The sequence below is a fragment of the Physeter macrocephalus genome, chromosome 11 (genome assembly GCF_002837175.3).
Source record: "Physeter macrocephalus isolate SW-GA chromosome 11, ASM283717v5, whole genome shotgun sequence".
Lineage (NCBI taxonomy): Eukaryota > Metazoa > Chordata > Mammalia > Artiodactyla > Physeteridae > Physeter > Physeter macrocephalus.
Genome location: NC_041224.1, coordinates 151,334,425 through 151,358,208, shown reverse-complemented (window position 1 = coordinate 151,358,208; position 23,784 = coordinate 151,334,425). Strand labels below are relative to the sequence as shown.

At 43.2% G+C, this 23,784-nt stretch overlaps 1 protein-coding gene across 2 annotated transcripts in view; it reads left to right on the top strand.

Annotated features, from left to right (window-relative positions):
• Positions 1 to 23,784, top strand: part of MAP3K9 (mitogen-activated protein kinase kinase kinase 9) — an 88,304-nt gene that overhangs the window by 49,212 nt on the left and 15,308 nt on the right. For both annotated transcript variants that reach the window (XM_024118062.3, XM_024118057.3), the window contains exons 3-5: positions 11,169 to 11,349; positions 20,730 to 20,878; positions 21,822 to 21,997. In XM_024118062.3, the coding sequence (XP_023973830.1) occupies positions 11,169 to 11,349; positions 20,730 to 20,878; positions 21,822 to 21,997 (506 nt within the window). The remainder of the gene's footprint in view (positions 1 to 11,168; positions 11,350 to 20,729; positions 20,879 to 21,821; positions 21,998 to 23,784) is intronic.

Sequence of the window (23,784 nt, the reverse complement as noted above, 5' to 3'; positions counted from 1 at the left end):
CCTTTTTAAAGCATAAGCCCAGTTTGGTTCTTGATTATGAACAGACAATCAAGGAGTACAGTAACTCTGAGCAAAAGTGCATTAGAGACCAAAGCACAAATAGAAAAAGCAGCTGAGGCAAACTGCACTGGGAGAAACAAAGAAATAAAAAAAGAACCATTAATAATATGCTCAGGTAAAAGAAAGGATATTGTGCCCATATTACAAAAACAGGCATTACACAGCTACATATGTTCTTGCCACTCAACTGAAAAAAAAATTCAGAGAACAAAAAAGAGGTCCATTAGAAATTACAATCATGATAGGGGAAATGAGAAGAAACCCAATAGAAGGGTTAGAAGACAAAGTGATGACATCTCAGAAAGAAGATCAAAATGAAAAAATGAAAAATGGAGGAGAAAAGATAAGAAAACTGGAGGACCAGTAAAGAAAGACTAATACCCAAATAATAAAGGTTCTAGAGAGAGAGAAAAGAGAAATATAGGGGAGGAAAGTAACAGTAAGATACTTCAAGAAAATTCCCTGGAACTGAAGAGCATGAGTGTTCAGATTTGAAAGTACTTATGAAGTCCCCTCCCCAGGCACATTCCTATTCCTTTGATATTTCCGAACACTGGGGATTAAGAAGAGACTAAAAATTTCCCCAAAGAAAAAGACATGTCACATACAAAGCATCAGAAAGCAAAATGGCTCGGGCCTCCTTAACTGCAATGTTGGAAGCAAGAAATTGCTGCACGATGCTCCAAAATGATGAAGGAAAATCTCCAATCATTTTTATGCCAAGTATGGGGATGGAATGTAGACATTTTCTAACAAAAAAAATGTACCTTCCATTCGTTCTTTCTAAAGAGCTGTTGGAGAATGCATATCACCAAAGTAAGAGAAGAAAGCAGCAGAAAGAGAAAGTGGGGTACAGGACGTGGGAGATAGATGAAGGGAAACCCCTGAGGACTGTGAAAGGAGATCCCAGGAGAGCAGCTGTGCATCGGACATAGAGGGGGGCAGTTTAGATCTGGTAGTGTGACTCAGGACTCTCATCACCAACTCACCTAATGCCGGTGTTCCGTCAATTTAACCTGAGGAATGACTACCTGGGGAGCCTGGTCAGGATTCTTCTCTGTATTTGGCTGTCTTGCTCATGTGCTGATGAAGCTCTTTGTCCTGTTGGCTGGATAGACAGAAGTGTTTTCTTTGCCCAACCCCAAGAACCCGAGTGAAATTAGAAACAGAAAATACAGGGAGCCCACTCTCCAACCAAATTTCTGATGGATGTCCAATATCTGCATCTCTCCCCGCAGTTCCCTGCTGCCAAATGTCCCCACTGTGGCCATCTATGCAGTTTTTCTACTACTCTTATATGATGATCTTGCTTACTGACTTTCCCAGAAAGGGCTCTAGTCAGCTCTCTGGGAACATGGCCAGACGCTGTGTTTAGCTTATTTCCTTGAGAGCCTTCATCTAGCAAAGGCAATATTTTTAGTGTATTGTGGGTAGAATTGTGTCCCCCTGAAAAAGACATGATGAAGTTCTAACCTGTGAATGTGACCTTATTTGGAAATAGGCTCTTTGTAATCAAGTGAAGATGAGGTCCTACTGGATAAGGACTGGACCTCGTCCAATGCCTGATGTTTTTATAAGAAGAGGGAAATTTGGATACAGACACATAGCAATGGGAATGCCATGTGAAGAACAGAGACAGACACAGAGGGCAGATGGCCAGTGAAGAGATTGGAGTTACGCTTCCCTAAGCTGGGGAACACCAAGAATTGTTGGCAGCCACCAGGAGCTGGAAGAGGCAAGGGAGGATTCTCCCTGCAGCCTTTGGAGGTAGCATGGCCATGGCCGACACCTTGATTTTAGACTAGAATTCTTGCCTTCAGATCTGAGAGACAGTAGATTTCGGTTGTTTTAAGCCACCACATTTGTGTTAATTCGTTAGGCAGCCGTAGGAAACTAGTATACACAGCTACATTTGTGCTTGTCACTCACTTTTACAAAACTAAGCAATATCTTAATTTATGGATGTATACATAGGTGGTAAGATGACAAAGTGAGGTAAAGGGATAAATAACAGAAGTCAAGATTGTGAGACGTCTGGGGAGAGGGAAGGGATGTGATGGAGAGGAACATGTAGAACTTCTAAGGGACTGGATGGAGTCATATGGGTTTTCATCTTATTTTCTTTAAATCATGTGTTTTTTATACACTCTTTTATGTGTATATACCTTTGACAGTAAACTTTAAAAAAAAAAAAGACTAAACCAAGCAAGGCACAGCCCTCAAAACAGAGTTAGACCTATTGCTTAATCTGGGAGAGATGATGTTGAATCATTTGGGCCAAATGAACGCCTGGGGATGTGGGAACCTTGGTGCCAAGGTGAGCATTTAGCAAATCAGAGCCCTTTGTGCTAATGGAGATGAATAATTAATAATAAATCTCAAAATGATAAATCATCAACCAAAGCTAAATTTACCATTAGGACATATGGGAGTCTCAGTTATGCCAAGTTTTGAGAGCCTGGCCTCCAGCTAAATGATATTAGGTCAGACTCACAAAGCCCTTTGTGGCCACCCCTGCGTGACTCATTTCTCCCTCTCTTGTCCTAGCAGGGGGTGGCCTTGAGGTCCTTTCAGGTGGTCTGTGTTAGATAACATCGAATTCCATAGAAAGTCATTCACCCTCTCTATATTCATGGAGGATCAAGATTCATTTTGGTGCTGGTTTGCCTTTATTCCTCTCTAACCCTTGTAATCTTTTCTTTCTAACCGAGGCAGCTGGCCTTAGGCTCAGAACTTTGACTAGTAGCAGGATCTACTGAAACTTAATAACATTTATTTTGGTTCTCATTTTATTTGTTTGTACAGGTTACCTGACATTAGGAGGATATTTGTTTTTTCCATTTATAATAATGATATAAAATTTCTTCTTTTCATAATTTTTTAAAAGTCAATTTAAAGAAAAATACTAAGTAAATGGTATATAGGTGGTGGCCTGATCTGGAAATAGTGTCCTTGTGTTATTGAGGTTTGGAAAACTGTGATTATCTTACTGCTTCTAGTAAAAAAGTGGGCCCTTAATTGAAGCACATGTTATCCTAACGTGGTACTCAGTTTTGTCGTGTATCTTTCCATACAGCATGTATAGGGCCCTTAAGGACAAAAATCTCTAGCTTATCTATCCTTGTGTCCCCCCAACCCCGCCTGACACCAGCAGGATGTGTAGTCACTCGTAACCCTGGCCGAGGTATCCCTCTTTCTCCAGTCTCCTTGTCTTGCCTGGTACCCACCCAGCTCCCCTTAGTGCCTCAGGGTTGGATAACGTTGGAGGGATGCCACCCCCAGTCCCGGCAACAATAGAATGGGGAAGTGGATAGTCTGAGAAGATGCACAGTGACTACTTCAGTGAAATGAGTAACCAGTGAAGGGTCATTTCTTTCAGAGAGGCTGGTCCTCTGCTTGGTTCCTGGAGGGGGATGGTATGAGTTTCAGAAGAAAGAGAATGGGGTTTCTGCCCTCTAGGAGTCATATTCCATCACATTCTAGAGGAAACGATGAGACACGTACATGCAGCAGTTGGGAATAATTAAAAGAAGCATATAGTGTTAAATTGTATGGTACTGGTTTGGGATGCTGAAGGAGTATTTCACGAACAAGGAGAGCCGTGAAGACTAGTTGACTGATGACAGTGTTAGGGATCAGGTGGAAATTGAGGCAGAGCCTTAAAGACTCATAGGATTCCTTTCTGTCCTCTGGATGGCACAGCATGTGAACAGAGATTTGGCTTTGGAATCCATCTCCAACCCTCACTGTGGCCACCTGACTTAACCTTTCTGTGTCTGTTTCAGCATGAGTAAAATAGGGAAAATAATTATGCCTACTTCATAGGGTTGGTTTAAGGATTAACTAAGGTGATGGTTGTCAGGCTCTTTACATACGTTATGTAAAGGGCATCAAGCCACTACAGGCATATTCCCTGGACATATTGCAGGCTCGGTTCTAGACCACCATAATGAAGTGAGTATTGCAATAAAGCAAGTCACATGAATTTTTTGGTTTCCCAGTGCATATAAAAGTAATGTTTACACTATGCTGTAGTCTATTGAGTGTAGTCTATTATGTCCACAAAAAACTGTACGTACCCTAATTAAAAATACTTTATTGCTAAAAAAATGTTAACCATCATCTGAGCCTTCAGTGAGTCATATCTTTTTGCTGGTGGAGGGTCTTGCCTCAGTGTTGAGGGCTGCTGGCTGATCAGGGTGGCCATTTCTTAAAATAAGACAGTGAAGTCTACTGCATTGATTGACTCTTATTTCTCATCTATAGACAAATGATTTCTCTATAGCATACAATGCTTTTTTTTTGCGGTACGTGGACCTCTCACTGTTGTGGCCTCTCCCATTGTGGAGCACAGCCTCCGGACGCGCAGGCTCAGCGGCCATGGCTCACGGGCCCAGCCGCTCCGCGGCATGTGGGATCTTCCCGGACCGGGGCACGAACCCGTGTCCCCTGCATCGGCAGGCGGACTCTCAACCACTGCGCCACCAGGGAAGCCCTACAATGCTTTTTGATAGCCTTTTACCCACAGTAGAACTTCTTTTGATATTGGAGTCAGTCCTCTCAAACCCTGCAGGTGCTTTATCACCTAAGTTTTATGTAATATTCTACCTTTGTCATTTCAATGATCTTCACCAGGAGTAGATTCCGTCTCGGGAAATCACTTTCTTTGCTCATCCATTAAGAAGCAACTCCTCATTCGTTAAAGTTTTATCATGAGATTGCAGCAATTCAGTCCCATCTTCAGGCTCCACTTCTAATTCTAGTTGCTGTTTCCATCACATCTGCAGTTACTTCTTCCATTCGAGTCTTGAACCCCTCAAAGTCATCCATGAGGGTTGGAACCAACTTCTTCCAGATTCCTGTTAATGTTGATGTTTTGAACATCATGAATGTTCTTAATGGCATCTAGAATGTTGAATCCTTTCCAGAAGGTTTTTAGTTGACTTTGCTCTGATCCGTCAGAGAAATCACTATGGCAGCTATAGCCTTAAGAAATGTACTTCTTGGGCTTCCCTGGTGGCGCAGTGGTTGCGCGTCCGCCTGCCGATGCAGGGGAACCGGGTTCGTGCCCCGGTCTGGGAGGATCCCACATGCCGCGGAGCGGCTGGGCCCGTGAGCCATGGCCGCTGAGCCTGCGCGTCCGGAGCCTGTGCTCCGCGACGGGAGAGGCCACAACAGAGGGAGGCCCGCATACCACAAAAAAAAAAAGAAATGTACTTCTTAAATAGTTTTGAGACTTGAAAGGCTAAGTTGCACCTTGATACGCAGGGTGCAGAATGGATGTTGTGTTAGCAGGCATGAAAACAACAAGAATCTCATTGTACATCTCCATCAGAGCTCTTGAGTGGCCACATGTATTGTCAGTGAGCAGTAATATTTTGAAAGGAGTCTTCTTCTGAGCAGTAGGTCTCAACAGTGAGCTTAAAGTAATCAGTAAACCATGTTATAAACAGATGTGCTGTCATCCAGGCTTTGTTGTTCCATTTAGAGAACACAGGCAGAGTAAATTTAGCATAATTCTTAAGGGCCCTAGGATTTTTGGAATGGTAAATGAGCATTGGCTTCAGCTTAAAGTCACCAGCTGCATTAGCCCCTAATAAGAGAATCAGCCTGTCCTTTGAAGCTTTGAAGTCAGGTATTGACTTCTCCTCTCTAGTTATGAAAGTCCTAGGTAGCATCTTCTGCCAATAGAATGCTGTCTCATCTACACTGAAAATCTGTTGTTTAGTGGAGCCACCTTCATTAATGATCTTAGCTAGATCTCTGGATAACTTGCTGCAGCTTCTATAGCAGCACTTGCTGCTTCACCTTGCACTCTTATGTTATGGAGACGGCTTCTTTCCTTAAACCTCTTGAACCAACCTCCGCTAGCTCCAGACTTTTCTTCTGCAGCTTCCTAACCTCTCTCAGCCTTCATAGATTTGAAGAGAGTCAGGGTCTTGCTCTGGTTTAGGCTTTGGCTTAAGGGAATGTTGTGGCTGGTTTGATATTCTATCCAGAGCGCTAAAACTTTCTCCATATTGGTACTAAGGCTGTTTTGCTTTCTTATCATTTGTGTGTTCACTGGAGTAGCACTTTTAATTTCCTTCAAGAGCTTTCCCTTTACATTCAGAACTTGACTCACTGATAGAAGAGGCCTAGCTTTTGGCCTTTTTTGGCTTTTGACATGCCTTCCTCACTAAGCTTAATCATTTCTAGTTTTTGATTTAAAGTAAGAGAGTTTCACCTGAACACTTAGAAACCATAGTAGGGTTATTACATGGCCTAATTTCAATATTGTTGTGTCTCAGGGAATAAGGAGGCCCGAGGAGAGGAAGAGAGATGGGGGAACAGCCAGTTGGTGGAGCAGTCAGAACACACACAGCATTTACCGATTAAGTTTGCCATCTTATGTGGGCATGGTTTGTGGTTTCCCAAAACAATTACAACAGTAAGATCAAAGATCACTGATCACCGTAACAGATGTAATAATAATGAAAAAGTTTGAAATATTGTGAGAATTACCACATGTGACACAGAGACAGGAAGTGAGTAAATGCTGTTGGAAAAATGGCACCAATAAACTTGCTCAGTGCAGGGTTCTCACAAACCTTCAATTTGTAAAAAATGCAATATCTGTGAAACACAATAAAATGAGGTATGCCTGTACATAGTAAATGAGCAATAATGGGTAGCTATCATTATTATTTAATCAACCATTCCATTTATTTATACAGTAAAAATTTATTACATGGTTATTATGTATCAGGGCCTGCCAGGCTTCCTACCAGGGTTCTCAATACCTTGAACTTGGAGTCCCATGGTTTCCACTTATGTATGAGACACTTAGTTGTAATAGTAGTAATGTTAGCTGTAATGTCCTGAGTTCCTAATTATGTGTCAGGCATTCTGCTAGGTGCTTTATTAACTATATTGCCTTTAATCTTTATCCCCATTTTATAGAAGCAGGAATAGAGATGTAGAGTCTATGAAACTTACCCAGGGTTACATAGAAAATGTCAAGCCTGGGATTTAGATTGTCTGCTCTTTTTTTTTTTTTCTTTTTTCTGTTCTGCACTGACTGTTGTTACTGTCACCCTAAATCCATTATGTCCCAGACTGAACTTGGTTTCCTCAAATGGGCTTTGTCTTTCAACTTCTCAGTCAGGGGCACTACCATTCTACTTGTCATCCGTGACTGAAAGGCGGGAGATGTCTCCCTTCTCCATCAAGCCCCTATATCTGGTTAATCTCTAGGATTTTAGTTCAAATGCATCTTTTTCTCCCTCTTTCTCTTATCCTGGCTGGGCCCCTCTTGACTTGGATTTGTTAGTTTTCAGCATTTGTTCCACTGCCCCCCATGGAAGGGGGGGTTTACACAATGCACTTTCATGGACTTCACCAGATTTTGATAAAACACCCTTAAGTGTTCCAAGAAGTAAAGCACAATAGTTTGTTACTGCTGCAGCTGTTTGTCAGTGGTAGAAGCTTGGAATGGGCTCACAGCAGTGGTACAGATAAGTAAGCTGCTGTGAATATAACCTTTCTCCCCTACCCAGGAAAACATGTTTGGAGAGAACTATGCTCCACTCTGTTTTAAAAAGTAAAGCTTTCCCCTTTAACAAACAGTACTGGGAAAAGTGGATATCCACATGCAAAAGGATGGCGTTGGACCCCTATCTCATATGATATACAAAAATTAACGAAGAATGGATCAACAACCTAAATATAAGAGCTGAAACTGTAATACTCTTAGAAGAAAACATAGGGGCAAATCTTCATGAACTGGAATTTGACAGCTCTTTGGTATTACATCAAAAGTACTTTATGAGCAACAAAAGGAAAAATAGATAAAGTGGACTTCATCTAAATTAAAAACTTTTGTACATCAAAGGACATTATCAAGTAAGTAGAAAGCCTACAGAGAGGGAAAAATATTTGCAAATCACATATTTGATAAGGGTCTAGTATCCAGTGTATATAAAGAACTCATAACTCAACAATAAAACAACAGACATTTCTTCAGAGAAGACATACAAATGGCCAAAAAGCACATGAAAAGATGCTCAACGTCGTTAGTCATTAGGGAAATGCAAATCAAAACCACAGTGAGATACCACTTCACATCTACTAGAATGGCTGTAATAAGAAAAAAAGGAAAATGACAAGTATGGTGAGGATGTGGAGAAATTGGAACCTTCATACATTGCTAATGGGAATGTAAAATGGTTCAGCTGCTGTGGAAAATAGTTTGGTGATTCCTCAAAAAGTTCAACATAGAATTACCATGTAACCTAGTAATTCCACTCCTAAAGAATTGAAAACAGGTACTCAAACAAGTATATGTGTACACATGTTCATAGCAGATTCACAGTAACCAACAGATGGAAACAACCCAAATGTCTGTCAATGGACAGAAGGGGAAACAAATAGTGGTATATACATATGATTGAATATTATACAGTCAGAAAAAGGAGTAAAGTGCTGGTAAGCAACAATGTGGATGAACCTTGGAAACATGATGCTAAGTGAAATAACCAGATGTGTCACATATTGTATGATTCCATTTATATGTAATATGCAGAGTAGGTAAATCCATAGAGATAGGAAGCAGGTTGGTGGTTGCCAGAGGCTGGGAAGAGGGGAGAATGGGGAATAATGTTTAATGGGTATGGAATTTCCTTTATGGGGGTGATGAAATGTTTTGGCACTAGGTAGAGGGGATGGTTGTACGACGTTGTGAATGTACTAAAGGCTACTGAATTGTTCACTTTAAAATGATTAATTTCATGTTATGTGAATTTCATCTCAATTTTTAAAATCTCCAAAAAAAAAAAAAGTAAAGCTTTCACAAACTTTGTTGCTTTAATTGTTACTAGTAATGCGTACTTGGTAGATATCAGTATTTCAGGACACTGTTCTTGAGAATCATTGGCTATAACCATCTGCCAGAATTACTAGCTTCCAGGATTATAGCCTCTGTCCTTTGCTGGGCCAGGGCTCTCTAACTCAGATGCCTTCAGGGGCATTTATCCTGTTGGGATAAATGTTTGAGGTCAGCTGGATGTAAGGCATCAGGGAGTCATGGAGATTAGGTGGAACTGGGCTGGACGTGCACTGTCTAAATGCATTCCAGTTTAGACAAACTGCCCCTGGGCTGGTTCTTGCCCTGTCTTCATCTTTCGGCCATCGCTCTTAAGCCATCTGACAGACTGATGTATTTTTAAAATCATCTTCAGCATGACATCCCATTTCTAAAAACCAATTTCCTGTCGCAGAATCTAAACCTCTCTGCCTTCCCTTTCCCGCAGAGGCTCTGAGAAAGCTCAGCTGGACCCATACAGCATCGTGAAACTGTTACCCTCCTCCTACCTCACCCTGTCCCAGCCACCTGGAGGCCTCGGGTGACAGGACTGAACCCCATTAGATCTGTAAGGGGAAGGACTCTCTCTGAATCCTCGGTTTAAGGGCGACTCAGGGAAATGCTCAGCAGCTGGTTGCCACCGCTGCAGAGGGCATGGTGGGTTTCTGTGGTGCCACTTCCCCAGCAGTCTGAATGCATGTCAGTCTGTTATCTGTCTACCCGAAGAGAAGGGGAGAGAGGCACAGAAGAATCTGGAAAGATTTTTGTGATTAGATGAGATGTTGGAAGTTGTTTTTTGTTTGTTTGTTTTAATCTGCCCAAGCTTTTAGAGGCTTGGACCCATCAGGATGCTGGAAGCTTGGAGTGGGCGGGGTGTGTCAGGGGAGCAGGGGAGAGGGTGTGGAGAAAGGAGACTTAGTCCATTAGATCTAGGGAGTGGCTGGCACTGACTTCTTTTATGCTTCCAGCCCTATAGCTGCTTGTAATCCCTCTTTACTGCTGATTTTCTGGGAAGCACGTAGGACGTAGAGATCTTTGGCCCACGTCCTTTCATTATGTAACACTTCAGTGGACGTGTGCCAGGGTGGGGTTTGGGGGGGCAGAAAGAGAAAAGTACCGTCGTGTGACTTGAGGGACTCCCTGCGGCTCTTGCCCTAAAATCTGGCCCCCTTACCCCACTCTCCCCATTTAGACTTGAACGGCAGAGAGAATCTTCCTTCCTTCCCTGAAATCCCGTGTACAGAGCTCTGAACTCCCGGTGGCTCAGCGTCTGGCCCACAGAGGTGGTGCTGACCCAGGGCCCTTGGAACCGTCCCACCTGTGGAAATGGAGGCTCGGCTTTGTCATATCCCAGGAGCTCGCTAGCTGCCGACTCAGGCAGAGTTCCTGGCCTTTGCTTACAGCACTTTAGTCAATGGGCGTTTTTGCTCTCTTGGGGGAGATTGGCTCCCACAAGGGCATGCTTCTCGCTGGAGCCGTCATGTGGGTGAGCGTCAGTGTGTGTGCCCTCTGACCTCCAACCTGTCAGCCACTCCCCAGTGGGTGCTGGTGAGTTCCTGGATTAAGGGAAAATCTCTGCCCAAATGACATGCTTTTTTTTCTTTAATTTTTATTTTATATTGGAGTATAGTTGGTTAACAATGTTGTACACCTGAAACTAAGACATGCTTTCTCAAGACTTTAAATAAAGTAACGTGGAGAGGTTCATGGAAACTGTGGAGACACTGTCGGAAACCTTAAAAGCCCAGCATGCACCTCCACTCCTGGTGCTGTGAGAGTGCTTAAAGCCCAGCGGTGGCCTGGAAGTCAGGAAGGCCGGGTAACCGCTCCTCAGAAGGGTAGGCTGTGACCCCACAGCTCTTCTTTCGTAGGGTGTGAGTGGGCCGTATGGTGTCATGGCAACAGGGAAGGCTCTCCAGCCAGGCTGCCGGGGTTTCAGTCCTGGCTTATTAGTTGAGTGGCCTTGGAAAATTTATTTAGTGGTGCTGTATCTCAGTTTCCTCATCTGTATGTAGAGCAGTGATGGCAATAGTAGGTACCTCATAAGGTTGTTGTGAGGGTTGAAGATAATGCCTGTAAAATACTTGGCACCAAAATGGATGCATCCTAGGTGTTTAAGGATGGTGGCTCCCACCACCCACCCATGGTAGCCACATGATGGAGCCTGCAGGAGAGGACAAGAGGATGGCAGGAGGGCTCTGTATTGTGTGGTTTCCCTGTGATTAACGCAGACTCTGGTTTCTTCTGTATTCCTTTCCTTGCCCAGTACTGGTCCTCCAGAAGGTGGAGAATGGAGACCTGAGCAAAAAGGTTCTGAAGATCACCGATTTTGGCCTGGCCCGGGAATGGCACCGAACCACCAAGATGAGCGCAGCAGGAACGTATGCCTGGATGGCACCCGAGGTCATTCGTGCCTCCATGTTTTCCAAAGGCAGCGACGTGTGGAGGTAAGGTCCAGAGGTGCAGGGTCAGCGCTCCCCACATCTATTTTGGCTGCACAGATGCTTCAGGACTTGGAGAATTGAGGTTGCATAGAATCCCAGGCACCCCAGGTAGGTCTAGGTGACCCCTTCAGAGCAATCTACACTAAATCCCACATTGCCAAAGGACAGTTTCTAACACCTTCATCTGCCAGAAATCCCCCCAGTGCTATGGGGCAAGTACCACCTCTATGTAGGCCCCTTTGTGTTGGTGATTGCTCCCTAGGAAGGACCAGGAGATTCTAGGGGCAGTGTGTACTGACCTCCAGGGTGGTGAGGGTACCCAGACACTCCTGGAGACCTTCCCCACAGTCACCCTGGCTTCCTTAGCAACAGTGGCTGTTACTGTTGGACACGTTCTCACTATAAGCCCTTCAGGTGATGAGTAGTATTGTTTGTGCTGTCTCTTTTTTTCTGGGTGGGCTGGAAATTATCCTTTCCAGTTATCCAGTTAAGCTTCTAGTCAAGGCTCTGTCTTGCCTGTTGAGCATTGATATAGAAATGGGAAAAGATAGGTCTCAAGCATGCACCCAGAACTGCAGAGTCAAAGATTAGACCAGCCGTTCCCCTTCGTTAATGTCAGCCCAAGAGGTCACAAGGACATGGATCTAAAAGTCTTTTTCCCACTGATGGGAGGATGAGCATCTACAGAGTAAGCATCCTCATGACTGTGAGACAGTAGCATCACCTTGGTATGCAAAAGAAAAGACTGTAGATTATCATCCTATTTCGTCTATGAAGTTGTTGCTTCTCGGTGTGTTGTAAAGTGAGCTCGTGTGTGTGTATATTTTAAATAACAGCTTTATTGAGATATTACTCACATACTGTAAAGTGCACTTTTTAAAATGTATAAGCCAGTGGTTTTTAGTAAATTTACAATGTTTTACACTGATCATCATTGTTATTAGTTTCCTAAGGCTGCTGTCACAAATTACCACAAACCTGGTGGCCTAAAGCAATAGAAATTTACAGTCTAGAGGCCAGAAGTCTGAAATCGGTATCAGCAGGGCCATACTCTTCTCCAGAGACTCTGGGGCAGATTCTGTTCCAAATAAGGATTCTGGGTATTAGGACATGGACATATCTTTTCAGGGCCACCATTCAAGCCATGACAACCACTAACTATTTCCAGAATATTTTTTATCACTCAAAAAAAACCCCAATACCTATTAGTAGTCATTCCCTAATACCCCCTACCCCTACCCCTACACCCTGGCAACCACTAATTTACTTTCTGTCGCTATGGATTTGCCTCTTCTGGACATTTCATATAAATGGAATCATACAGTATGTGGTCTCCTGTGACTGGCTTTTTTCATTTGCATAATGTTTTCAGGGTTCATATATGTTTTTCAGAACTTCATTCTTTTAATAGCTGCATCATATTCCATCATATGGGTATACCACAATTTGTTTGTCTGTTCTTTAGCTGATGGACATTTGGGTTGTTTCACTTTTTGTCTAATGTAAATAATGCTTCTGTGGACATTTGTGCACCTGCTTTTGTGTGAACATATGTTTTCAATTCTCTTGGGTATACACCTAGGAGTGAAATTTTCTGAGTCATATGGTAATTCTATATTTAACTTTTTCAGGAACTGCCAGACAGTTTTTTTGTGTGTGTGTGTGCTTTTTTTGAGGTATGCAGGCCTCTCACTGTTGTGGCCTCTCCCGTTGCGGAGCACAGGCTCCAGACGTGCAGGCTCAGCGGCCATGGCTCACGGGCCTAGCTGCTCCATGGCATGTGGGATCTTCACGGACCGGGGCACGAACCCATGTCCCCTGCATCAGCAGGCAGACTCTCAACCACTGCGCCACCAGGGGAGCCCTGGACAGTTTTTTTTACCACGGCCATTCCCATTAGCAATGCATGAAGGTTCCAATTTCTCCACATCCTCTCAACGCTTGTTATTTTTAATTATAGCCATCCTAGTGGATGTGAAGTGATATCTCACTGTGGTTTTGATTTGTGTTTCCCTAATGACATCGAGCATCTTTTCATGTGCTTATTGGCCATTTGTATATCTTCTCTGAATATATATCTGTTCAAATCCTTTGCCAATTTTAAAATTGGGTTATATGTCTTTCCATTTTTATGTTGAAAGGGTTCGTTATATATTCCAGATACAAGTCCCTTATCAGATACATGATTTTCAAATAATTTCTCCCATTCTGTGGGTTTTCTTTTCACTTTCTTGATGGTATCCTTTGAAGCACAAGCATTTTTAATTTTGACGACGTTCAGTTTATCAGTTTTTTCTTTGATTGCTTGTGCTTTTGGTGTCATATCTAAGAAATGAAGCCATGAAATTTTATACGTATGTTTTCTTCTAAGAGTTTTGTAATTTTAGCTCTTACATATAGGTCCATTTTGTTCCATTTTGTTCCATTTTGACCTAACTTTTGTATGTGGTGTGAGGTAGGAGTCCAACTTCATTCTTTTACATGTGGCTATCTAGTTGTCCCAGCACCATTTGTTTAAAAGACTGTTTTTTTCCTCATTGAATTGTCTTGGCATCCCTGTCAAGAAGCAGTTCACCACAAATGAAAGAGTTTATTTTTGGACTCTCAGTTCTACTCCATTGATCTATGTGTCTACCGTTATGCCAGTTCCACCTGTTTTAAGAACTGTAGCTTTGTACTAAGTTTTGAAATTAGGAAGTGTGAGTCTTCCAACTTTCTTCTTTTTCAAGATTATTTTGGCTATTCCAAATCTCTTCAATTTCCATACGAATTTTAGGATCATTTTGTCAGTTTCTGAAAAGTAGGCAGCTAGAATTTTGATAAGGATTATGTTAAATCTGTAGGTCACTTTGGGGAGTATTGCCATCTAAATAATATTGTCTTTCAATCCATGAACATGGGATATCTTCCTATTTATTTAGACCTTCTTTAATTTCTTTCAATGATGTTTTATAGCTTCTGTATATTGAATCTTATTTCACTACACATTAATTATGGGTGAAGTACCTATTGTGAAGAAAAGAGTTTTCCTTTCCTTAAAATATCTGACTAGATCTCATTAGGTTGAGCTGTATCCTGATAGTCAACTGTTTTTCACCCACAAAAGCAGCAATTTCATATGCTTCAACCTACACTTTCATTGCTTGACTGTAGGCTAATGAGATTAGTTAATGTATTAATTAAGCTAAGCTGCTATTGCAAAGAGACCTACTGATGGTAGAAATGTACTTCTTTTTCAAGAGTAGTCCAGCCTGTCTAGGCTGGTGGGCTTGGCACCTTGAGATCATTCAGGAACTCAGGTCCTTTCAGCATCCCTCGGTGTGTTATTCTTTTCTGAATGGTTACATCTGAGTGAAAGTGACTTCAGAATAATTATATCCCACAGAAAAGGGGAAAGAGAGCTTATCCATGGCAAGAAGCTTGTCTTTAATTTGGAGATGACTCCAAAAGTAGCTATTATTATTTCCGTTTTACAGATGAGGTAACCAGGGCTTAGATGATTGAAATCAGTTGCCTAGGTTCACCCAGGTGGTAGAGGTAAAGCTGTGATTTGAACTAGATATGTGTCTCTTGAAACTCTGTGCTTGTAGCCACATCACCATCTATATACTCTTACTCCTGCGCTTTGGGCACCCTCTTCCAGGGTGATTGGCCCACCATGCCCGGGACCCAGCAGCCTGTCCCTAGAGGGCCAAAGCATGTCTAGGAACTCGGGACAAAGCTGGTTCCCAGACTGACTTGTAATGCATTTATTCCTCCAAGAAATGTTTGTTGAATACATAGTTACTCTGTTATGACCAAGCAAGTGGACTTGCTTCCTGCTCTACGATGGAAAGACCAAACACCGAGGCAACGGTCTTTGCAGAGAGAAAAAAGATTTATTGCAGGGTGGCCAAGAAAGGAGGCAGGAGGCAATGCTCAGATATGTCTCCCCAGTTGATCAGCTGTTGAGTGGGATGTTTATCATGGAAGTAGGGAATAAGAGGTGGGGGTGGGGGGGCTGGGAAATGGTCGGTGGAAAGTAATTTGTACATTTATGGAGTTCTCTGCCCAGGCTCGACTGTTCTTCATACCTCTTCATGGGTTGCATGTGCAAATTCAGGGGGGTTTCCTGTGGTACATGGGGTGGATTTTCAGCCTGTGACGTCTAAAGTTCACTATCAAAGTTCACTATTGGTTGTCCTAGTCCCTCAGTGTGCCTGAAGGGGCTGTCAGCAGGTTGTTTGCATATCTGTGGTTTCCCTGGTATTCTGCAAAACAAGCTTGGTGTCTTCCGTGTATCATTTTATTTCTATCTTGTTTCTACCTTTGGGACCTTGAGTGTGTAAGGTAAGGGTATGGCTTCAGTGTCAGGTACAGGGCTGAGCCTGAATCCAACCCCCTTCCCTCCCACTCCCCTCCTGGAGCTCATCCGGGGCCTTGGGCTCCTGCAGTTGATGGGTGCCCAGGGCCAGCTGAATTTGTCTCACTGTTCTTCGAGTATAGTTCTCTAGGCCTCCTCTGTGCTGTGGTGGAGCGTAGGATAAGAATGGCCCAGACCCCCTCAAGAAGAGCAGTTCTTGCCCTTTGGTTGTGTTGTGCAGGGAGGGCACTGGTGACAGCCAGAGGCCATCGTCCCATGGTGACTCTCTGCCTGTCGTGTGTAGGATGAGGTGGAGGCATTTTGTTAATTAATCATTTTACGTTTTTTAAATTATGGAAGGAAAACGTTCACTATAGAAAAAAATTAGAAAATATGGATAACAAAAAAAGAAAAAGAAAAGGAAAGAAAAGAAAAAATCACCCACAACGCACCTCTAAAGATAATCTATGTTGACATTTTGGTGTGTTTATTCCTCTTCCTGTGATCACCCACCCATCCCTTAAAATGGGATCATTCTGTTTTGTAAGCTGCTTTTTGAATGTAACAGAGCATGAACGTATCGCCACGTTAATAAGTATTTATTATGTCAATAAATATATTAACATATACATTTATACATTAGTTAGTAAATATGTTGTCATTTTGAATGAGGGTCTGGTTAACAGCAAGAATAGTAAATTGTGTGTTACCTAACAGTTTACAAAGTACTTTCACATATGGTAGTTCAGTTGTCTTTGCCAAAGATTATTAAACAGTCAGCTTGGTTCCTGGGATGTGGGCCCATTCAAGGGACACCCTCTCCTCCTGGAGGGTGGGTCCCTGAGTTGACAGTCTTAAAGTCCATGCAGGTTAATAAGAAAAACAGCCCTGGCCCAGCACAGGTACAGAATTGCTGCACCTTCGGTTGGGAAGGGTTGCTATTCACTCTAGGGCTTTTCTTCACTTTGAAAAAAATAAAACATCCCTCTCCCACATCCAGTATTATCAAACAGTGGAAAAGATTCCTGCATCTCTGGAGGTGGTTAATTATTGACACAGGGTGCATTTTTGAGGGTTTGGGTTTAGGCTATGACTCTCGGGAAATCATTGGCAGCACTGTGGGAGCTGGCACTTCTCTTGGGGGAAGGAACTCCGAGGCAGAGTTCTAGCTGAGCTGGTACTTAGAGGCTGCTTGTAAACAGTCTTGAACAGACCTCTTGACCTTCTCTTAACCCTGGGAGGGCAAGAAAGTAGGCTAAACCTGAGGTAAATCATGTGGACTTCTACTCCACCTCTCCCTGAGGCTCAGATCCATCTAATGTGTGTTTCTCCAGTCCCCTTTTTGGACTCAGTTCCTGCCAGAGGAGCACCAAGCCTTATTTACATCACCCACCTTCTGTTATAAAAATACAGAGGAACACTGGCAGAGGAACACTTCGACTGGTTTAGTCATCCCCAGAAAGCCTTCTTCCCTGAATGCTGGTACCCCTCAGCACGGCTCTCCCCAGCCGCTTTCTCATTTCAGACCTTTCCGAGAGGGAAGCACACGGTGTTTACGAGTCATAGACGGCGGTTTCAGGATGCAGGGTAGTTATTGTTATTCTTACCTTGCAGCTATTCTGTGAGGTAGGGATTGCTGTCTCTGTTACACAGATGAGGAAACAGGTTTGGAGATGTGAACTTGCTTTCTTAAGATCCCACGGCTGTAAGTGGTAAAGCAGGCATTCGACTCAAGTCTGTCTAAGTCTTTCTTGAGCACCACTCCTCCCACTTTTCCTACTTGTAGAGCCCTTCAAATGGAATGGAATGCTCATGAACATAGGACCAAGCCAGGTGAGAGCAGAGCTGCCCTTGTGGAAGCTGGGAGGGGAGGCTCCTTTCCCTTCCAGGTGGCCTGAGACATCTCCACGGAGTAGAGCTTAATGTAAACACCATCACAGAGGAAACGCCAGGACACAAACAGGACACGTGTTTGGATCTTCAAAAACACCCTGTCTTTCCAGATAGTTAGGCTTGGGACATCGATTGTCTTTGCCTGGATGGAAGAAAGGGGTTTCGGGAACCTTGAGTTTTTGTTCCTCAGGGTGGAAGTGGGCAGTAATGCCAAGAGCAGGCAACTGAAGATGGGAATCTCTCTAACCGGGAATCTAGTTAGCAACGCTGAGAGCTCGTAGAGGTCACTTGGTGGACGCTGCCCAGCATGACTGCTGTCTGGATAAGTCACATGAAAGGTTTGGCAGGAAGTGTCCTAGTGTAGTTCTTGATGATATTTGGGGCTTACTCTGGGGCACCCAGTGCAGCCTGCAGGACCATCTGACTACACACTCACTCTTACACCCACCCACCAATTCATTCATTATGTGAGGGCCTAGGCATCCCAGAGCCTGGGCAAGACCCTGAGAATGCAAAGATTAGGAATTACTGTCCCTGCCCTTTAGGAGCCCACAGGCTGGTAAACAAACAACTAGAGTACCTGACAGCGCAGACAAGGGCTGAGTAACATGCTGGGGTGTCAGGAGGCTTCTTAAAGTGTCCAGTTGTTCCCATCAGCCTCAGACTAAGATCCGCCTTCTTGTCAGGACAAGACAAGACCTGCAACTACCAGTCTACTAGGCTTTTTTTTTCTTTCTTGTCAAAATACATAAAGAAAATGATAGTGTTTGGAGGGCTCACTCGGGGAAAGCCATTGTCCAAGGACACGGGCCAGTCCACTCTGAGGGTCCCTCTATAGAGACCCCCGGGATGTCCTGGCACATTGCTGGGCACATTGCTCTCCTTTGGAGCCATGCAAGCCCATGCCATGGGATCCTCTGAGGGCAAGCCCATGCTGTTGTGCTCTCTGATCCCTGTCTCTGGAGCCCTGGCTCCTCCCTCAGTTAGCAAAGTTTCACTCAGGGTTCAGCTACCTCCTGCCTCCGTCCTGGTCTGGTGTAGGTGACCCTCCTTTGTGCTGTCATAGTATCTCTGTTGTGACTCCTCTTTCCATATCCTAATTGATGCTTTTTCTATTCCTCTTTCTCGTCTCTTTGTGGATAAGATCTGTGTTTTTTTATCCTGTATCCCAGTTCTTGGCATTGAGTTTGATGTATAGTAAATATTTAGTAGATGTTTAAAATGAATGAATAAATGGTGGTGCATTTGAATCATATCTTGAAAGATGATTAGTAGAGTTTACCAAGCAGAGAGCTGGTCGAAGGGCATTCTAGGGAGAAAGAATTGAGAATTGGTTCAGGTCCACCGTGACTTACTCCACATGTGCCCTTAATATATGCTGCTAACCCTATCTAAAACTTGCTTTCCTCATCTGCAAAATGATGATAATACTTATCTTGCAGGTTTGTTGTAGGGATTCAAGATCATGTTTGTAAATATCTTAGCATGCTGCACATACAAGATACCATGATCGAATAGTTGCTGGGTTTATTTATTTATTTATTTTAATAAATATGTCTTCTTGTTGGTTGTAAACTACTGATGAGTATTACCAAAAAATTGAGCTTTGTTTTGAAAATATAAGGAGAGGCCCTCTGGCAACTGTTCATGGCCTTATGTTTTCTGGTCCTGACTTATTCCTGGAAGGATTAAACACTACATGAGTTTGCTGGGTTCTGATTGTGAATTCATAGAATAATTATTCCGTAAGCTTTGTGCTCCCCATTCCCTAACTCACAGAACATGTGAAAAGAAATTCTTCATGTGGACTTGAAAGGTAGGGAAAGAACTCGAAGCCCTCACAGCTGATGCTCTGCTCTGCTCTACCGATGCAGTCCACCCTTGTGAAACTTACCCGTTTGAATTAGACAGAGGTCACCGTTAAGAATGCACTCACGCTGACGGGGGCAGGAATCTATTCAACCTAGTGGGCACTGAAAGAAATCTTTCACAGGAGCAAAATATGTTTGTTTCGGGTGGTCATCTCTCTGCTTTTATAAAGCTAAAAAGAAATGTATCTGTTGCTATATGATCCAGCGATCCCACTTCTGGGCATATATCCATACAAAATTATAATTCGAAAAGATACATGCACCTCTATGTTCATAGCAGCACTGTTTACAATAGCCAAGACATGGAAACAACCTATGTGCCCATCAACAGACGATTGGTTTAAGAAGATGTGGTATATATACACAATGGAATGTTACTCAGCCATTGAAAAGAATGAAATAATGCCATTTGCAGCAACATGGATGGACCTAGAGATTATCATACTAAGTGAAGTAAGTCAGAAAGAGAAAGACAAATACCATATGATATCACTTATATGTGGAAGCTAAAATACAACACAAATGAACATATCAATGAAACAAAAACAGACTCATAGACATAGAGAACAGACTTGTGGTTGCCAAGGGGGAGGGGGTGAGGGAGGAAAGGATTGGGAGTTTGGGATTAGCAGATGCAAACTATTGTATATAGGATGGATAAACAACAAGGTCCTACTGTATAGCACAGGGAACTATATTCAATATCCTGTGATAAACCATAATGGAAAAGAATATGAAAAAGTATATTTATGTATAAGTGAATCATTTTGCTATACAGCAGAAATTAAACACAGCATTGTAAGTCAACTATACTTCAATAAAATTTTAAAAAATAAAAAATAATGTATCTGTGACTTAAGCTGAAGTTTTCTTAAAGCAGGAAAAAATGTGTTCCCAGAAGGCTGCCTCTTCTTCCAGTTTATTACATTCACAATAGCAACCACAAAATAGATGTGGCCCTTGAGCACTGATTAAAACACTAGAGCAGTGCATTTCATTTCATGACAACCTTGTCAGACTTGTCAGACTGCTTGTGTTATTTGCACTTCACAGATGAGGAATTTGAGGAATAAGACCAAGTGTGCTTGACTCCAGAGTTTTCGCTTATAGCCAATAGGCTTTATGGTCTCCCTTTTATATTATAGCAGTACTTCTGTTTTGTTAGTCTCCCTACATGTCAGAGAGGATGTGGGATGCTCGTCAAAGCCTCGCGAGATATTTGCATGAAGTTGCACCTATGGTTCATGGTGCGGCTTCTGTCTTCTTCCTCTCCTTAGCTATGGGGTGCTGCTTTGGGAGCTCCTGACTGGTGAGGTGCCCTTCCGAGGAATCGATGGCTTAGCAGTCGCTTATGGAGTGGCCATGAACAAGCTTGCCCTTCCCATTCCTTCTACATGCCCGGAACCTTTCGCCAAACTCATGGAAGGTGAGTGACCCCTAGCTGGAACAAAACTGGAGACGGTTTATTTTTCTGTCGGCACTCGATAGATCGTGGCCAGTTCTGCAGGATCAGTAACTGAAAGAGGAGGTGAAGTATGAGTCAGTCAAGGAGGAATCCTGAGGATGGTTGGAAGAGCTACTTCAAGACGATGTCAGCACCCTGCTACACTGGTGTCACCAATGTCCCTTCTGTCCATCTAGTGACTGTAGAACGTAGCTTAGAAACTGAAGGCTGCTATCCAGTGCTTCAGAATATTATTATTTAATCCAAAGTAAGAAGGTATAGCAGCTTTTATCTCAAGACCTCTGAGTGTCTTACATGTAGAAATGAGGATCTAAGAAGAAAGGAATTCTAAAATTCCTCTAGGCAAGCCCTGTGATTTTGTCAGTGAGAAATCCTAAGCTGAGAGAGGTTAAATGGATAGGTGGTCACTCCATTGGTTAGTGGCTCAGCTGAGAGTAGATAGAATTCACTTTTCCTGACACCCACGCCAGTGGGTTTCATCCTTGCCTTCTCATCAGCATGTTGAGTTGGGGAAGGGTAGCTCATTTATTTATGGGAAGTTGGGGCCCAAGGTGTAGTTACCCATTGTCAGGACTGGAATCGTGTAGTAACTTGATAAACTGTGGTAGCTGTAGTTCATGCAAGAAAATGCTTTGGACTTGCCTTACTTATGTGAAATCAATAGTCAGAATGGAATGGGTGCAGAGCTGCTGCATTGTGTTTCCAGCTTCACTCTTGATGATTGTGATGTTGGGCAGATTGCTTTACTTCCTGATCCCTGTTTGGGGTTCCCTAAGTCCCAGTCTCTATTTCTGGAAGGAGAAATGAGAGGTGGTTTTCTGTCAAACGAGGTCACGTAATATCCTAAGTCTTACATTTGCCTCTGTCCGCTAATGCTTCCTGCTGACTCATGTGCCCCATGCAGATTGCTGGAATCCTGACCCCCATTCACGACCATCTTTCACAAATATCCTGGACCAGCTAACTACCATAGAGGAGTCTGGTTTCTTTGAAATGCCCAAGGACTCCTTCCACTGCCTGCAGGATGACTGGAAACATGAGATTCAGGAGATGTTTGACCAACTCAGGGCCAAAGAAAAGGTAAGAAAGAGAAGCAAAAGGCATGCATTGAATTAGTGGATCTTCTCCACTGGGGCCTCTGGACCGATTCTGACATGACCACGTTCCCGCTTGGTTTGTGGCAACAGAGCAGCTTTTTCCTTCCTGGCCTTACATGGAGAGTTCTCCAGGCCTCAGGTGTGACCTGAAACGATCGAGAATTTTTCTTTCTTTTGGGGATGTGGCAGGAATAAGTGGGGGGAGTCATGAATTCAAAGCTCTCTTTGCAGAGTATCTACTTCATTGTCCAAACTGGAGGAGGAGCACCACTGGGCAAGTACCAGCAGCGTGTCTCACCCCACCGGCTGGAAATACGAGAGCGTTCTAGAAAGCTTTCTTTGTTCTGCAGTGGACTTGTAGCAGGGGTTTAACTGGATGTAGGGATACTTCAATACTGAGAGCAATTATCAGAACATCCTGCCAGTGTCTTTGGGGATCAGAATCAGAAACAGCATATGGGCTAAAAATACCATGAGTCTGAAATTGTTTGGCATTTTTCATGTTTTTATGAAAAGCGCTCAAAGGCTGAACCAGCTGAGGAGTTCAGAGACTCATAACCCATTAGAAATCTGCCTTTTTGTTTTGGAGACCATTCCTTAAATGGCCCCTCTCTATGCCCGTAGTGTCTGGCTAGCAGTCAGCGTCACACAGAGGAAGCTAATCAAAGCAGTTATGTTGTTTATCCTGCGGGGCCAGTGGCTAGGGGCACGAGGGATGTCCATGGATAGACTTGGTTAATTTCTTCTTTCCCTTCTCACTCCCCTCTGTGGAAATTTGGGAAGCAGTACAATAATAGTAGAATCTAAAATTATCTTTATGGCTTCCCAGTTCTTTCACTTGGAAGGTCTGATGAGACCTTTTCACCCATTTTATCCAGGAGTCTTATGGCCCCTGCTGCCAGCATGTAGGGCAGGTGTTATTAACTTTTTCATCTCAGAGCTGAGGATCTATCTGTCTAAAGTCACACAGCTAGTAAGTGAGGAGGCAGAATCTTGAACTGGGGTCTTCTGATTCCAAAACCATTTTCTTTCCAATATCATCGTTTCCCTAAACAAAGGACTTAAAAATCATTTCTGGAGCTGATTTGAAGATATAACTCTTTTGATGCAACATAGCAATCCTTGTACTGTTTGGCAAGTCAAGGAGCATTCTGCAGCGGGATGCAGTGAGCTTATGACAATTCTTTAGGGACCCAGGGGGAGAGAGGGGTGGATCTGTACTGACCATTGAGCAGAATGATTGAAAGAGACTGTTCCAATGACTAGTTCTATTCCAACTAGAAGAACCCCGGAGTTCCTGGCCTTTTTAGAGATTGCTGAATCACTGACTCCTGGTTATTTCTTTTTCTTTTTCTTAAATTTATTTTTTATTGAAGTGTAGTTGAATTACAATGTTGTGTTAATTACTGCTATACAGTAAAGTGACTCAGTTATCTATTATATATATATATATTTTTTATATATGCATTCTTTTTAACATCTTTATTGGAGTATAACTGTCTTGCAATGGTGTGTTAGTTTCTGCTTTACAACAGAGTGAATCAGTTATACATATACACATGTTCCCATATCTCTTCCCTGTTGCGTCTCCCTCCCTCCCACCCTCCCTATCCCACCCCTCTAGGTGGTTACAAAGCACCGAGCTGATCTCCCCGTGCTGTGCGGCTGCTTCCCACTAGCTATCTATTTTACATTTGGTAGTGTATATATGTCCCTGCCACTCTCTCACTTCGTCACAGCTTATCCTTCCCCCTCCCCATATCCTCAAGT